This window comes from Bombina bombina, chromosome 7, assembly GCF_027579735.1.
Source record: "Bombina bombina isolate aBomBom1 chromosome 7, aBomBom1.pri, whole genome shotgun sequence".
In the NCBI taxonomy this organism is placed as follows: Eukaryota; Metazoa; Chordata; class Amphibia; order Anura; family Bombinatoridae; genus Bombina; species Bombina bombina.
The window spans coordinates 50,546,031-50,564,199 of record NC_069505.1 but is presented as its reverse complement, the minus strand read 5'-3'; the positions used below and the strand labels follow the sequence as shown (position 1 = coordinate 50,564,199).

The window sequence follows — 18,169 nt, the reverse complement described above, 5'->3', positions numbered from 1 at the left end:
TATATTAATTAACGGCTTCTACTCTAATACATAAAACATGTTGCGGTTATGTAGACATAATTATGTTAATTAACGGCTTCTACTCTAGTATATAGAACATGCTGCGGTTATGTAGACATAATTATATTAATTAGCGGCTTCTACTCTAGTATATAAAACATGCTGCAGTTATGTAGACATAATTATATTAATTAATGGCTTCTACTCTAGTATATAAAACATGATGCGGTTATGTAGACATAATTATATTAATTAACGGTTTTTACTCTAGTATATAAAACATGCTGCAGTTATGTAGACATAATTATATTAATTAACGGCTTCTACTCTAGTATATAAAACATGCTGCGGTTATGTAGACATAATTATATTAATTAACGGCTTCTACTCTAGTATATAAAACATGCTGCGATTATGTAGACATAATTATATTAATTAACGGCTTCTACTCTAGTATATAAAACATGCTGCGGTTATGTAGACATAATTATATTAATTAATGGCTTCTACTCTAGTGTATAAAACATGCTGCGGTTATGTAGACATAATTGTATTAATTAACGGCTTCTACTCTAGTGTATAAAACATGCTGCGGTTATGTAGACATAATTATATTAATTAATGGCTTCTACTCTAGTGTATAAAACATGCTGCGGTTATGTAGACATAATTATATTAATTAACGGCTTCTACTCTAGTATATAAAACATGCTGCAGTTATGTAGACATAATTATATTAATTAACGGCTTCTACTCTAGTATATAAAACATGCTGCGGTTATGTAGACATAATTATATTAATTAACGGCTTCTACTCTAGTATATAAAACATGCTGCGGTTATGTAGACATAATTATATTAATTAACGGCTTCTACTCTAGTATATAAAACATGCTGCGGTTATGTAGACATAATTATGTTAATTAACGGCTTCTACTCTAGTATATAAAACATGCTGTGGTTATGTAGACATAATTATATTAATTAACGGCTTCTACTCTAGTATATAAAACATGCTACGGTTATGTAGACATAATTATATTAATTGACGGCTTCTACTCTAGTATATAAAACATGCTGCGGTTATGTAGACATAATTATATTAATTAACGGCTTCTACTCTAGTATTTAAACATGCTACGGTTATGTAGACATAATTATATTAATTAACGGCTTCTACTCTAGTATTTAAACATGCTGCGGTTATGTAGACATAATTATATTAATTAACGGCTTCTACTCTAGTATATAAAACATGCTGCGGTTATGTAGACATAATTATATTAATTAACGGCTTCTACTCTAGTATATAAAACATGCTGCGGTTATGTAGACATAATTATATTAATTAACGGCTTCTACTCTAGTATATAAAACATGCTGCGGTTATGTAGACATAATTATATTAATTAATGGCTTCTACTCTAGTGTATAAAACATGCTGCGGTTATGTAGACATAATTGTATTAATTAACGGCTTCTACTCTAGTGTATAAAACATGCTGCGGTTATGTAGACATAATTATATTAATTAATGGCTTCTACTCTAGTGTATAAAACATGCTGCGGTTATGTAGACATAATTATATTAATTAACGGCTTCTACTCTAGTATATAAAACATGCTGCAGTTATGTAGACATAATTATATTAATTAACGGCTTCTACTCTAGTATATAAAACATGCTGCGGTTATGTAGACATAATTATATTAATTAACGGCTTCTACTCTAGTATATAAAACATGCTGCGGTTATGTAGACATAATTATATTAATTAACGGCTTCTACTCTAGTATATAAAACATGCTGCGGTTATGTAGACATAATTATGTTAATTAACGGCTTCTACTCTAGTATATAAAACATGCTGTGGTTATGTAGACATAATTATATTAATTAACGGCTTCTACTCTAGTATATAAAACATGCTACGGTTATGTAGACATAATTATATTAATTGACGGCTTCTACTCTAGTATATAAAACATGCTGCGGTTATGTAGACATAATTATATTAATTAACGGCTTCTACTCTAGTATTTAAACATGCTGCGGTTATGTAGACATAATTATATTAATTAACGGCTTCTACTCTAGTATATAAAACATGCTGCGGTTATGTAGACATAATTATATTAATTAACGGCTTCTACTCTAGTATATAAAACATGCTGCGGTTATGTAGACATAATTATATTAATTAACGGCTTCTACTCTAGTATATAAAACATGCTGCGGTTATGTAGACATAATTATATTAATTAACGGCTTCTACTCTAGTGTATAAAACAGGCTGCGGTTATGTAGACATAATTATATTAATTAACGGCTTCTACACTAGTATATAAAACATGCTGCGGTTATGTAGACATAACTATATTAATTAACGGCTTCTACACTAGTATATAAAACATGCTGCGGTTATGTAGACATAATTATATTAATTAACGGCTTCTACTCTAGTATATAAAACATGCTGCGGTTATGTAGACATAATTATATTAATTAACGGCTTCTACTCTAGTATATAAAACATGCTGCGGTTATGTAGACATAATTATATTAATTAACGGCTTCTACTCTAGTATATAAAACATGCTGCGGTTATGTAGACATAATTATATTAATTAACGGCTTCTACACTAGTATATAAAACATGCTGCGGTTATGTAGACATAATTATATTAATTAACGGCTTCTACTCTAGTACATAAAACATGCTGCGGTTATGTAGACATAATTATATTAATTAACGGCTTCTACTCTAGTATATAAAACATGCTGCGGTTATGTAGACATAATTATATTAATTAACGGCTTCTACTCTAGTATATAAAACATGCTGCGGTTATGTAGACATAATTATATTAATTAACGGCTTTTACTCTAGTATATAAAACATGCTGCGGTTATGTAGACATAATTATATTAATTAACAGCTTCTACACTAGTATATAAAACATGCTGCGGTTATGTAGACATAATTATATTAATTAACGGCTTCTACACTAGTATATAAAACATGCTGCGGTTATGTAGACATAATTATATTAATTAACGGCTTCTACTCTAGTATATAAAACATGCTGCGGTTATGTAGACATAATTATATTAATTAACGGCTTCTACTCTAGTATATAAAACATGCTGCGGTTATGTAGAAATAATTATATTAATTAACGGCTTCTACTCTAGTATATAAAACATGCTGCGGTTATGTAGACATAATTATATTAAAGGGACATTACAGCCAAAATTGGAATACAGATGGATGCATTTCAGTTTTGAATAGAAGCATTTTTTGTGATATACATGCATTAGCAAAATGCTTCTAATAAAAGCTAAGTTGTTTCAAAAGTGTGTTTAAAGGGACACTGAAACCAAATTTTTTATTTCATGATTCAGATAGAGCAGCAATTTTAAGCAACTTTTTAATTTACTCCTATTATCAATGTTTCTTCGTTCTCTTGCTGTCTTTGTTTGAAAAATAAGGCATCTAAGCTAAGGAGCCAGCCTTTTTTAGTTCAGTACACTGGACAGCACTTGTTTATCGGTGGGTGAATTTATCCACCAATCAGTAAGAACAACCCAGGTTGTTCACCAAAAATGGGCCGGCATCTAAACTTACATTCCTGCTTTTCAAATAAAGATAACAAGAGAATGAAGACAATTTGATAATAGGAGTAAATTAGAAAGCTGCTTAAAATTGCATGCTCAATCTGAATCACAAAAGAAAAAATTGGGTTCAGTGTCCCTTTAAGTATGCACCGTGCACCAGCATTTTAAACACAGCACTTGCGCAGAGAGCCTAAGGTGCTTGTACCATTAAGTAATTAATGGCTCAATTTGTTAATTGCTGACATGATACAGGTCCCACTGGTGCTCTGAGCAGCTGCAGTATTTAAAATGCTGGTGCACTGAGAATACCTACCTATGCTTCACATGCATTTGCAGAGAATAATGTTAGCACTAAACAGTGATAACCTTTACTAGAAGCATTTCTGCTAATACATGTATATTGTAAATTTGTTTCTATTCAAAGATGTAATTTATCTATGTGTATTTAAATTTTGACCGGAATATCCCTTTAATTCGCGTAAATAAAAGAACAATTCATTATAATCTTCCCAGCATATAACAGCTCAGTGTAATTATTCCTTTTACCTTACCTATCTCCTTTCAGTTTAATCTTCAATTAAAGGGCTATAATAATAATAATAATAATAAAAAAAATGGCATATTCTAATCCATTAGAGCATGTCATTTTAAAACTATTGACCCTACACTACTGTGAGTTTAATCCCTGCAAACACATAGTAGAAATACTTCTGGGATCTGCAGATCACTGCTGGTCCTGAGCAGAAACCAATGCTGATCTAATTAGCAGCACTAGTAACACAGCTGGGTCGTGTGACTAGCACTGCTGATTGGATCAGCTGCATTTTCTGCTTGGGAGAAGCAGTTCTCTGCGGGTCCCGATGGATACTTTTACTGTGTGTTTAATCTCTAGGGTCACTACTCTTAATAAAACCATGTGTACCAGTAGATCAGTTGTTCTTATCAGCCAAAGAGATATCTGGGATACTTTGTGTACAGACATGCATTTCTTTTTTACTCAGGAAAAATATCTTTAACATGCTTTATTCATTATTTTAATAAGTGCGATAGAACATTCTTGAGTTTACTCTCCTATTAAGGAGCTATATAGCTTCTCCTGTTGTCCCCCATTTTGCCTGCTTTATGCAAGGTCAAATTATTGTTAAACTGACATAAACACTGAGACTGTAAATATAAAATGTTTATTTATAGTAAAACAGCTGTGCCAAATACTTTCATTACTTAATTTTGCCACCTTTTCCCTCTAATTTGTCTACAAAAGAGCACATGGTGACTTCATAAGCCTAACCCTGCCACATAATGCATATGTCAGTAATTTTCAATTTATTATCTTATCTTTTCTGATGACGTCAAACCATTTGTTAACACAATGGCAGTGTCAACCCCTGCCATCTCAAGACTTAAGTTCAAAGTGGCTCCTCCAAATAAGCATTGTGGTCGGAGGAGTTTGGTCATTGAAAACATTTGCAGCAAACAAGGTGTTAATCTGTTCATACTCTGCTGATAAGTGAATCTATTAGTAGATTACAAAATGTTTATTGACCCTTTAACTGCCTCACTTCATTACTTTTTTATTTCATGTTAATATCCCCTATGACTTTTTGTAAAGATTCACTAACTACAAATATTCATGAAATGATGTCATAATAAATCACCTTTTCTAATGGTCAGAATACATTTAACAACTGGGGCAGACTTGATTCGCTATAGCCAGAAATGCTTGTGCAATGCTGCCCCCTGCTCAAAGGTGGCCAATCGGTCACTAGCCGGGACTGTCAATCATACGGATCGGGATTATTTTAATCTGTCCCCTTTTAGGTGGTGGAGAGGTTAAGGAGCAGTGGTTTTATGAATGCTGCTTCTTATGTTTAGTCTCAGGCAAGCCTGAAACTATGGGCCTCTGAAGCATCCGCTACTTGAAAAATGGACCCTTTGTTGTTTTACGCTCTATTTCTTATAAATTACCTTTCCCAGATCCTCTGTGCTGTTCTCTATCCAATTGTATCCTATTAAATCTGTTTGTTCATTGTCAGAACTTTGAGCTGAAGCTGAGTGAAGGAGTCTTTGAAGTTCTGGAGAGAGACATTGGCAGTGAGGTCCCTTATCAAGTCAGGCAGATGGGTATCTACCTTGTGATTGAAGCTAAGGATGGACTCATTCTTATGTGGGACAAGAAAACCAGCATCTTAATCAGGCTAAGCCCAAAATTCAAGGTGAGAGATACAATAATTCCTAAAAATTAGTTTATTATAGTAAGCATAGGAATTAATTGAACAGACAGAAAATTATGAATGCATAGTTGAGATATCTGACAGCACCTTCTGGTAAAACTCTTGAATATATAATCCTTTCCATAATCTTTTCATCCATGTTATGTTTATCATATTTACTCCAGTTCTTTATATACATAGACTTGTTTTCTAATCAGATTCATTTCAAACTCCTAAATGCATGTTCCAAATTGTTCTCTTGTTTTTCCCATCAGGGTAAGGTTTGTGGACTTTGTGGTAATTACGATGGCAGCGTGTCCAATGAATTTACTACAAGGGCTTTGTCAGTAGTTGTCAATGAGCAAAAGTTTGGGAACAGCTGGAAAGCCTCTCCCATATGCCTTGATGCCCAGCGACTTAGAGATCCTTGTGTTGCTAACCCGTATCGCCAACCCTGGGCACAGAAACATTGCAGCATCATAATGAGTACCGTTTTTGCAAAATGCCAGTCAATGGTGGGTCACATTTATTTCTCTTTTTTAAGTTATAGCTTATAGAGAAACGATAACTCAAATGGGTAAATTAGGAAGAGGTTTATTCTGATAAGTACATAGGTTTTATTAATATAATGGTAAACTGAATATCGAATAAAAAGATAAGCTGAGTTTACAGTTACATTTCTCATTATGTGGTTTAGTTCAAGTTTCTTGAACCTTATTTCTATGGACCATAAAGGGAATCTTTAATGTATTTTATCTGGCCTTACATTCATTTTAGTGATATGATTAATTCTTCTTAAAGATCAAAAGCTACCCCTAAAAGTGGAAAAGTGTTTATTTGTTTTGATCTTACCCCACAGTAATGTTAATTTTCAAGCAGCAAATGTTTACTGGTAGAGAAATTTTAAGGAGATCTTACAAGTGTGTTTCTGTGTCTGTACATCAATAATATCTACAGTATCTATAGCCTTGCTCATCTGATGGTCATGAATGCAAAAATATGGCGTATATATGTTTTTAGTCTCAATTAGTATTTAAAAATGTTGCTCTTCATCCGTTACGGACACTAAAAAAGGCAGTGGATTCCTAAAACAATCTTACAATAATCACTAGTTGGTTGTTTAGATACTAATGTCAATAAAAACACATCCACCAGTCTTGTGATCTGTAACACGAAATGCAAATTTTAACACACTAAAAGGAATATATCACAAACCATTTACATTCTCTAGGTTGACCCCACACCATACTACGAGGCATGTGTACGAGACACCTGTGCGTGTGATTCTGGAGGAGACTGTGAGTGTTACTGCACAGCTGTTGCCGCATACGCCGCAGCTTGTAACAATGCTGGAATCTGTATAGCATGGAGAAGCCCTGAGATTTGTCGTAAGTAATTTCTCTTATTTAAGACTTATCTTTCATCCAATATGTTGAGTTACATAGCACCTCAAAATTATTACATTTATCATCATCTTATTTGAAAAGGTGTATAATGCTGATACAACTGAACACCTTGTTTGACGCATAAAGCTGTACTCATCAATCTTTCAGTACTGGATTAGAATAAACAAATAGTTTATATAAGCGCATAATTATGGGTTTCAGCTTTCTAGATACAGTGTATATACATATTTATGCTTTACATGAACATTTTGTTTAGACTGCTGGCTGTTTGTTCTTATTTGTCAGTTGAAATCTTTCTAAAATGCTTTTGGTTCTTATCACCAGCGTTGTTCTGTGATTACTACAATCCGGAAGGTGAGTGCGAGTGGCACTACAAACCGTGTGGAGCTCCCTGCATGAAGACTTGTAGGAATCCCAGTGGGAAATGCATGAACCAGCTGCCTGGATTGGAAGGTACATTAACAGTGTTTTAGAAGTTCTTGGTGTCCCATGCGTGCTCTAAGCTCTTAATTTATTTATTTTTGTAAGTTTATTTGGGTAGGTATAAGGCAGATAGAAATCAGTTCAACACTCATCTTCTGTCTTTATTTCCCATTTATTATTTCTCTTGTAAGATATATCGAGTCCACGGATTCATCCATACTTGTGGAATATTCTCCTTTCCTACAGGAAGTGGCAAAGAGAGCACCCACAACAGAGCTGTCTATATAGCTCCTCCCTTAGCTCCACCCCCCAGTCAATCTCTTTGCCTACTCTAAGTAACTAGGAAGGGTAAAGTGAGTGTGGTGACAAAAATGTTAGTTTTTATTTTCTCAAGCAAAAGTTTGTTATTTTAAATGGTACCGGTGTGTACTATTTACTCTCTGGCAGAAAAGGGATGAAGATTTCTGCAAGGAGGATGATGATCTTAGCACTTTGTAACTAAGATCCACTGCTGTTCTCACAAGGGCTGAAGAGTACAGGAAAACTTCAGTTGGGGGAACAGTTTGCAGGCTAAACTGCATTGAGGTATGTTCAGTCTATTTTTTTCTAGACAGACTGTGATAATTCTAGAAAAGGCTGGCAATATCCCCATGAGGGAAGGGTAAGCTGTATTCAGACACTTAGTAGGAATCCCAGCTTGCATAAAGTGCTCATTAGTTACTGGTGACACTGATAGGAAAAAGACGTTTTTGTTTATTTATAAAAAATGCAAATATAACGTTTTTTGAGGGATCATTGTGGCTGGTTTAAGGGTTATTAACCCACATGGCTAGTTTAGAAAACACTCTGTTGTGTTTCTTTTAAGCCCCATAACATCGAGTGAGGTGGGAGGGGCCTATTTTCAGGCCTCAGTTGTGCAGTTTCTTTTCCTCAGAGACATCCAGCTGCTTCTCCAGAGGTTCCTACTGTGTTTGAGGGCTGTAAAGAAGTTTTTTCCCCCACAAATCGTTCCTAAAGGGCAGGTAGGCACCACAGCAGAGCTGTGGCAAGGTGCTGAACGTTTTTTTACCGTTTTGTCAATCTGGTTTTTACATGAAGGGGTTAATTGTTTATTTGCATAGCTGTGCAAAGTTACTAAGGCTTTATGATGCTACTGTAAAAATTTTGTTGAGTTTACTGCTTTTTTACACTGTTTTGCAGAGTTTGTGCAGCTTTTTTTCTCTTAAAGGTACAGTACCGTTTTTTTCTAAGTGTTATTTGCTTTGATTAAAGTGTTTTCCAAGCTTGCTTGTTACATTACTAGCCTGTTTAACATGTCTGACACCAAGGAAAATCCTTGTTCAATGTGTTTAGAAGCCATTGTGGAACCCCCTCTTAGAATGTGTCCCACTTGCACTGATATGTCTATAAATTATAAAGAGCATATTTTTGCACTTAAAAATATTACAATAGATGATTCTCAGAGAGAAGAGAATGAGGGTTTGCCATCTAGCTCTCCCCAAGTGTCACAACCAGTAACGCCCGCACAAGTGACACCAAGTACCTCTAGTGCGTCAAATTAATTTACTTTACAAGACATGGCCACAGTTATGAATACAACCCTCACAGAGTTTTTATCTAAACTGCCTGGTTTACAAGGAAAGCGTGACAGCTCTGGGTTAACAACAAATGCTGAGCCGTCTGACGCTTCAGTAGCCGTATCCGATATACCCTCACAATTTTCTGAAGTAGAGGTAAGGGATTTGTTATCTGAGGGAGAAATTTCTGATTCAGGAAAGACGCTCCCTCAGACAGATTCTGATATGACGGCCTTTAAATTTAAGCTTGAACACCTCCGCTTATTGCTCAGGGAGGTATTAGCGACTCTAGATGATTGTGACCCTATAGTGGTCCCAGAGAAATTGTGTAAAATGGACAAATACTTAGAGGTTCCTGTTTACACTGTTGTTTTTTCCAGTCCCTAAGAGGATTGTGAATATTGTTACTAAGGAGTGGGATAGACCAGGTATTCCGTTCGCTCCCCCTCCTGTTTTTAAGAAAATGTTTCCCATATCTGACACCATGCGGGACTCGTGGCAGACGGTCCCTAAAGTGGAGGGAGCTATTTCTACTCTTGCTAAGCGTACAACTATACCTATCGAAGACAGTTGTGCTTTCAAAGATCCTATGGATAAAACATTAGAGGGTCTCCTGAAGAAAATTTTTGTTCATCAAGGTTTTCTTCTCCAACCTATTGCGTGCATTGTTCCTGTAACTACTGCAGCTGCTTTCTGGTTCGAGGCTCTAGAAGAGGCTCTTCAGATGGAGACTCCATTAGAGGATATGATGGATAGAATTAAGGCCCTTAAGTTGGTTAATTCTTTCATTACAGATGCCGCTTTCCAACTGGCTAAATTAGCGGCAAAGAATTCTGGTTTTGCCATTTTAGCACGCAGGGCGCTATGGCTTAAGTCCTGGTCTGCTGATGTGTCATCAAAATCTAAACTTATGAACATCCCTTTCAAAGGAAAGACCCTATTCGGGCCTGAACTGAAAGAGATTATTTCAGACATCACTGGAGGGAAAGGCCATGCCCTCCCTCAGGATAAAACAAATAAAATGAGGACCAAACAAAATAATTTTCGTTCCTTTCGGAACTTCAAGGGTGGTCCCGTTTCAGCTTCCTCTGCTGCAAAGCAAGAGGGGAATTTTGCCCAAGCCAAGTCAGTCTGAAGACCTAACCAGGCTTGAAACAAGGGTGAACAGGCCAAGAAGCCTGCAGCTGCCTCTAAGACAGCATGAAAGGGTAGCCCCCGATCCGGGACCGGATCTAGTGGGGGGCAGACTCTCTGTCTTCGCTCAGGCTTGGGCAAGAGATGTTCACGATTCCTGGGCTTTAGAAATTGTGTCCCAGGGATATCTTCTGGACTTCAAAGACTCCCCCCCAAAGGGGAGATTTCACATTTCTCAATTGTCTGCAAATCAGACAAAGAGAGAGGCGTTCTTATGCTGTCTAGAAGGCCTACATACCATGGGAGTGATCCACCCAGTTCCAAAAGCGGAACAAGGGCTAGGGTTTTACTCAAACTTTCAGACCAATTTAGGGAACTTTCAGACCAATCTTGGATCTCAAAATTCTAAACAAATTCCTCAGAGTACCATCATTCAAGATGGAGACTATTCGGACTATTCTGCCTTTGATCCAGGAGGGTCAATATATGACTACTGTGGACTTAAAGGATGCGTATCTACACATCCCTATTCACAGAGATCATCATCAATTCCTCAGATTCGCCTTTCTGGACAGGCATTACCAGTTCATGGCCCTTCCCTTCGTGTTGGCCACGGCTCCCAGAATTTTCACAAAGGTGCTAGGGTCCCTTTTGGTGGTTCTAAGACCGCGGGGCATAGCAGTGGCGCCTTATCTAGACGACATCTTAATCCAACTAGCCAAGTCTCACACGGACATCATGTTGGCTTTTCTGAGATCTCACGGGAGGAAGGTGAACATAAAAAAGAGTTCTCTCTTCCCTCTCACAAGAGTTTCCTTCCTAGGGACTCTGATAGACTCGGTAGAAATGAAAATATTTCTGACGGAGGTCAGAAAATCAAAACTCTTAACCACTTGCCGAGATCTTCATTCCATTCCTCGGCCATCAGTGGCTCAGTGTATGGAGGTAATCGGACTCATGGTAGCGGCAATGGACATAGTTCCTTTTGCCCGCCTACACCTCAGACCACTGCAACTATGCATGCTCAAACAGTGGAATGGGGATTATGCAGATTTATCTCCTCAAATAAATCTGGACCAGGAGACCAGAGATTCTCTTCTCTGGTGGTTGTCTCAGGACCACTTTTCTCAGGGAATGTGTTTCCGCAGGCCAGAGTGGCTCATAGTAACGTCAGATGCCAGCCTGCTAGGCTGGGGTGCAGTCTGGAACTCCCTGAAAGCACAGGGCTTATGGTCTCAGGAGGAAACTCTCCTCCTGATAAACATTCTAGAACTGAGAGCGATATTCAATGCGCTTCAAGCGTGGCCTCAGCTTGATGCGGCCAAATTCATCAGATTTCAGTCGGACAACATCTCGACTGTAGCTTATATCAATCATCAAGGAGGAACACGGAGTTCTCTAGCGATGATGGAGGTAACCAAAATAATCCGATGGGCGGAGGATCACTCTTGCCATCTCTCAGCAATCCATATCCCAGGGGTAGAGAACTGGGAAGCGGATTTCCTAAGTCGTCAGACTTTTCATCCGGGGGAGTGGGAGCTCCATCCGGAGGTATTTGCCCAGCTGACTCAGCTATGGGACACACCAGAATTGGATCTGATGGCGTCCCGACAGAATGCCAAACTTCCTTGTTACGGGTCCAGGTCCCGGGATCCCCAGGCGGTACTGATAGATGCTCTAGCATTGCCCTGGTCCTTCAATTTTTCCTATGTATTTCCACCGTTTCCTCTCCTCCCACGTCTGGTTGCCAGAATCAAGCAGGAGAGGGCTTCGGTGATTCTGATAGCACCTGCGTGGCCACGCAGGACTTGGTATGCAGACCTAGTGGACATGTCATTGGTTCCACCGTGGTCTCTGCCAATGAGGCAGGACCTTCTAATCCAAGGTCCATTCACGCATCCAAATCTAATTTCTCTGCGTCTAACTGCTTGGAGATTGAACGCCTGATTCTATCAAAGTGTGGTTTCTCTGAGTCGGTCATTGATACCCTGATTCAAGCTAGAAAGCCTGTCACCAGGAGGATTTATCATAAGATTTGGCGCAAATATTTTTGTTGGTGTGAATCCAAGGGTTACTCATGGAGTAAGATTAGGATTCCTAGAATATTGTCTTTTCTCCAAGAAGGATTGGAGAAGGGATTATCAGCTAGTTCGTTAAAAGGACAAATATCTGCTTTGTCTATTCTTTTACACAAACGTCTGGCTGATGTCCCAGACATTCAAGCATTTAGTCAGGATCAAGCCTGTATTTAAACCTGTTGCTCCACCATGGAGCGTAAACATAGTTCTTAAAGTTCTTCAAGGGGTTCCATTTGAACCTATGCATTCCATAGATATTAAGCTTCTATCTTGGAAAGTTTTGTTTTTGATAGCTATCTCTTCGGCTCGAAGAGTTTCTGAGTTATCTGCTTTACAGTGTAACTCACCTTACCTTGTTTTCCATGCAGATAAGGTGGTTTTGTGTACCAAACCTGGGTTTCTTCCTAAGGTTGTTTCTAATAGGAATATCAATCAGGAGATTGTTGTTCCTTCACTGTGTCCTAATCCTTCATCAAAGAAGGAACGTCTGTTGCACAATCTTGATGTGGTTGCTGCTTTAAAGTTCTACTTACAAGCAACTAAAGATTTCTGTCAAACATCTTCATTGTTTGTTGTTTATTCTGGTAAACGGAGAGGTCAAAAGGCTATGGCTACCTCTCTTTCCTTTTGGCTGAAAAGCATCATCCGTTTGGCTTATGAGACTGCTGGCCAGCAGCCTCCTGAAAGAATTACTGCTCATTCTACTAGAGCAGTGGCTTCCACATGAGCTTTTAAAAATGAGGCTTCTGTTGAACAGATTTGTAAGGCGGCGACTTGGTCTTCGCTTCATACTTTTTTCCAAATTTTACAAATTCAATACTTTTGCTCCTTCGGAGGCTATTTTTGGGAGAAAGGTTCTACAAGCAGTGGTGCCTTCCGTTTAAGGTCCCTGTCTTGTCCCTCCCTTCATCCGTGTCCTAAAACTTTGGTATTGGTATCCCACAAGTATGGATGAATCTGTGGACTCGATACATCTTACAAGAGAAAACATAATTTATGCTTACCTGATAAATGTATTTCTCTTGTGATGTATCGAGTCCATGGCCAGCCCTGTTTATTAAGACAGGCAATATATTTTTATTTAAAAAACTTCAGTCACCACTGCACCCTATAGTTTCTCCTTTTTCTTCCTAGCCTTCGGTCGAATGACTGGGGGGTGGAGCTAAGGGAGGAGCTATATAGACAGCTCTGCTGTGGGTGCTCTCTTTGCCACTTCCTGTAGGAAAGGAGAATATCCCACAAGTATGGATGAATCCGTGGACTCGATACATCACAAGATAAATAAATTTATCAGGTAAGCATAAATTATGTTTTTGTTTATTTCATTCTGAAGGGTTAAAAAGTCTTCAAAAATGATGACATTTTTAACCCATATGCAGCACTGACACATGGTCATTATCCACATTATGATAGGCACGTTTTGTCATCCTTGGATGGTGGCTCCTCTTCTGCATTGCATTCTAGGTGTCCCACACTCCAGATATCTTATTTGGCATTGCTGTCTAGAGTAATTAAAATCCCATGATATCACCACAAACCTGATGATGTCACAGGGAACAAGGAAGTGCCCAGCATCAAAGGTACTTCCTATTTAATGAAACTGTGGATGTGGATATGTGAGCACACATATTAGCACCCAAGCAAGTTAAAGGGACATGAAACCCCTTATTTGACAGAAATAATTCTGCTCTTTTAAGATGTATGAGATCACCAGAAAATGTCAATAACCTGCAGCTGCAGTTAAAGTGATTTTCTACCTAAGGAAGTGACTCCTTATTGCAAAGGGTCACTTGTCCTGCTTGGATGCAGTGTATTACCTTCTTTAAATTAGGGATCTAATGCCTCTTAGGTACCAAGTCTACTAGGTGAGTTACAATGTTCTGGACTTTAAAAAGGTCCCTAGACAACTAATCTAAGCACTACGATGGGATAGAAATTCTATATAGGGTGATTTTTTTGTTCATGTATGTTTGGTGTATTTTTAATGTCTTCTTGGTAAGAGGCAGGAACAAAATGGGATGTCACCCTTCTAAAAAATCAGAATTTTGTGTAATTTTAAAATATATGTAATATTTTTTATGATTAAATATTTTATAAAATTACTTTCTGCATAAATTACAAGATGTGCAAAGTGAAAAAAAGAGATTTTCAATTTCTACTTTGTATTGGAAAATAAAGGTAACATTTTGGTGTTCTACAATTGATGCTAAATGTGAAACAATAGAATGTGTATTCTAAATATTTAGGAAATAATGACCAGTTTGTTGTTTTACCATGCACGAGATTCCTAGAAACGTATTTATTTTCTAAAAACCTACGTTATTTTATAAAATTATGGATCTGTATGAAAAACAAGGTATGATTTGCATGGGTACCTCACAGAAAAAATACTACCACTGGTGTATAAATAAAATGATTGTGTGCTACTAAAAAACAGCTCTAGTGTCTCAACACTATTTATATAAATAAATTATATAAATATTTTTTCCTTTTTAATTTACTCAAGGATGTTATCCAAAATGTCCCAAAGACCGTCCTTTCTTTGATGAGGACATAATGCGATGTGTTGCTCAAGCAAACTGTGGTTGTTATGACGACGATGGCAAACGATACAGTATAGGGGATATGGTTCCATCCTACAGAAATTGTGAAACATGGTAAGTTCTTTCAGGAAAAATCTCAAGTTGTCGCCTTAGGCCCTTATTCAAAATCAAGCGAACTGGCCAATTTGCATCAAAATCAGGAGGAAGTATTCACAATCAAGCGGTTCACAGCTCTTTGGCCGATGCATGAAATGCTGTAGGAAAATATATGCGGATGCAATTTGGCATCGGCAGTCATATTGGCTTGAAATCCTATTCAAAAAGCAAGCAAGAATATCAAGACTCTTGTATTCTCCCTGCAAATCTTCACCACCTACTTGCTGGCGAACACCATTGTAAGAAATGGAGGAAATACAACTAGACATCAGTACAGAAAAAAACTACTTGTATCTACATAATGGCTCATTTTATTGTTGGTTCAATTAAAGATTTAATTTGTTTTATGTCTAAAGGAACACACAGGACCTCTTGGCTTAAATTACTGAATAAAATTACTGAAAATTAGAAAAAAATATTTAAAGGGACATAAAACAAGTTGGGATAGAGACAAAATATAATATGTACTTTAATTACTTTACCTGCAAATTTATACTGCAGTGCCTCGCCATTAACCCTTTCTTTTTAGTTTCTGAATTGTAAAGCTCTAACTTCCCCACACATTTCCTTCTATGGCTGTATCTATATCTATTGTTGCTTTGGTAGAATACAAAAGTGCATAGAGATGATCTGCTGGAGCATGACTAGAAGCTGTGAACTCAGTGTAAATACAATGCCTGTGTCTATACACTGATAAGGGGGGTGGAGTTAGCTGCTTCAGGCAGCTTAGCTATGTAATTCATTTTGCTTATTTTAGAAAATTATTTTAAAATACTTTGCCAGCAATTTTTAAAAAAAATTTTTTTATGAAAACTATTTTTACTTAATTAGCCATTTTAGGATATGCACAGATCTCAACCTGTTTTATGTCCATTTAAAATAAAGAACCTTTGAAAGAAAAAGGCCAAAAAATAAAAACACCCCAATTTCTCTGTTTTTTTTTTTTTTCAAAATTCGCTGCCATTCGCATGAATATTGGCAATGTATTTTCCCTGCATTTCTTTTTGAACATGCATCAAAATATGACGTGGATTGAAGCGAGGCCTTACTCTAATAGGGATATAATAGTTTTAGCTTCCACTGTACAAAAAATAAGTCACTTTTGCCTCTTTTTCAGTATCTGCACCAAAAAGGGACGACGGTGCCAAACAGATCTCCAAGGTGGGTGCTGATTATTGTTTTAAAAAACAAACCAAAAAAATATTAACTTGTAAACTTAATTTCCTTTATAATATGAATAAACTATATTTTTGTACAAAATGGGTTTGAAACAATTAAATTAATATAGTGTTGGTTATGAAATACAAATGTAGTAGAATATCATAATCAATATAAGTATTGACATCCGTCAATTATTTTTGTAACTCAATGTTTGAGGACCACAATGCTTCTGGATTTATCACTTCTCTATTATTTTTATTACTGTCACAGCTTGTTATTGTTACTATGGAAATATGAAATATGACTATGGAGAGGTCATCTACAACACTACTGATGGTATCGGCGGCTGCATAACAGCAACATGCACATTTAATGGAACAATTAGCAGAAAAGTCTACCCATGTGTCCGAACCACTAAGGCTCCAACCACAACCTTCCATTTTGATACAACCACATCACCTCTAAATCTCTCCACAACAGGTAGGACAAAGGTTGCATCATATTGAAAGAGATGTACCTATGTTTTTAACATTGCATGTAATACACAGTATCTTTAGTTATTCATAAAGCTTTTGATTTCTAAAATATTATATAAAGTGTATTCCTCTGCAGCTTCTTTTATACACACATTTCCCAATGGCATCACTGTTTTATATGTTTGAGTTAGTAAAATATATGAGATAATTTAGATATTTTGTAGTTTTGTGTAATTTAAACCAAATTTAAATTGATTTCCCTGCAGCTCCAGTGAGTCCAACCTCTGTAGTATGTTTGGAGGAAGTCTGCAGCTGGTCAGTGTGGTATGACATCAGTAGGCCTAAATATGGTGAAAATGAAGGCGACTTTGAAACTTTTGAAAAGATAAGTGAAAGCGGTCATTCCATTTGTAAAGTCCCATCAAAGGTGAAATGTCGAGCACAGAAGTTCCCTAATATTCCAGTTGAAGACTTGGGTCAGATCATTCAGTGTAACAACTCTTTAGGCCTTATTTGTAAAAACAGAGACCAATTTTCTCAGCTCTGCTTTAACTATGAGATCCGTATACTGTGCTGTAATTATGTTCCCTGCAGACAGTCAACCAAATATCCTTCAAGTCTAATCGCTACATCTTCACAACCTATGTCTGTACCACTATTAGTAAAAACAACTATTCTTACTACTGAACGCATGAAAGTCACAACTAGACCAGTGACAGCTGAAAAAGAATCTACATCACAAAAACCTATTTCACTGAAAACTACTAAGGTGTCTACAACATCTGGTAAAGTCACATCTACAAAAACGACTACATTTGGTGTAAAAAGTACCACAAAAAAGCCATCTTCCAAAACTACTACAAATTCTGAAAAATCATCTACATCACAAAAACTTATTTCTGAGAAGACTACAATAGTATCAACTACATCTGGAAAAACAAGTAGTAAAGCAGTTACTACTAACATTAAAAGTACAACTAAATCATCCACTTCTAAGGTATCCACAGCATCGGTTAAAGCAACAACAAAGCAAGCTTCTTCCAGATTTACCACAGTGTTTCTTAAAACAACATCTGAATCATCATCTGAAGAAGAAAGTACATCCAAGAGACCTGTTTCTGAGAAAACTGCTAAAGTATCTACAGCAACTAGTAAAATAACATCTGCTAAAAGGTCCACTCCATTTGAAATGGGTACTACAAAAGGTGCATCTTCAAAACTAACAACCAGTTTCCAAAGGAAAACAACTGAGTCATCAGAAGAAGAATCTACCTCTCATAAACCTATTTCAACAAGAAATACAAAGGTGTCAACCTCATATGGAAAGTTTTCAAGCACTAAAACAGTTACTCCTAGTATAAAAACAACTAAACCATCCACTTCTAA

At 36.8% G+C, this 18,169-nt stretch overlaps 1 protein-coding gene across 1 annotated transcript in view; it reads left to right on the top strand.

Annotated features, from left to right (window-relative positions):
• Positions 1–18,169, top strand: part of LOC128636206 (mucin-2-like) — a 91,945-nt gene that overhangs the window by 32,226 nt on the left and 41,550 nt on the right. Inside the window, exons 22-29 of the mRNA XM_053689251.1 lie at positions 5,653–5,832; positions 6,105–6,344; positions 7,061–7,217; positions 7,560–7,688; positions 14,954–15,104; positions 16,264–16,307; positions 16,578–16,787; positions 17,050–18,138. Of these exons, the coding sequence (XP_053545226.1) occupies positions 5,653–5,832; positions 6,105–6,344; positions 7,061–7,217; positions 7,560–7,688; positions 14,954–15,104; positions 16,264–16,307; positions 16,578–16,787; positions 17,050–18,138 (2,200 nt within the window). The remainder of the gene's footprint in view (positions 1–5,652; positions 5,833–6,104; positions 6,345–7,060; positions 7,218–7,559; positions 7,689–14,953; positions 15,105–16,263; positions 16,308–16,577; positions 16,788–17,049; positions 18,139–18,169) is intronic.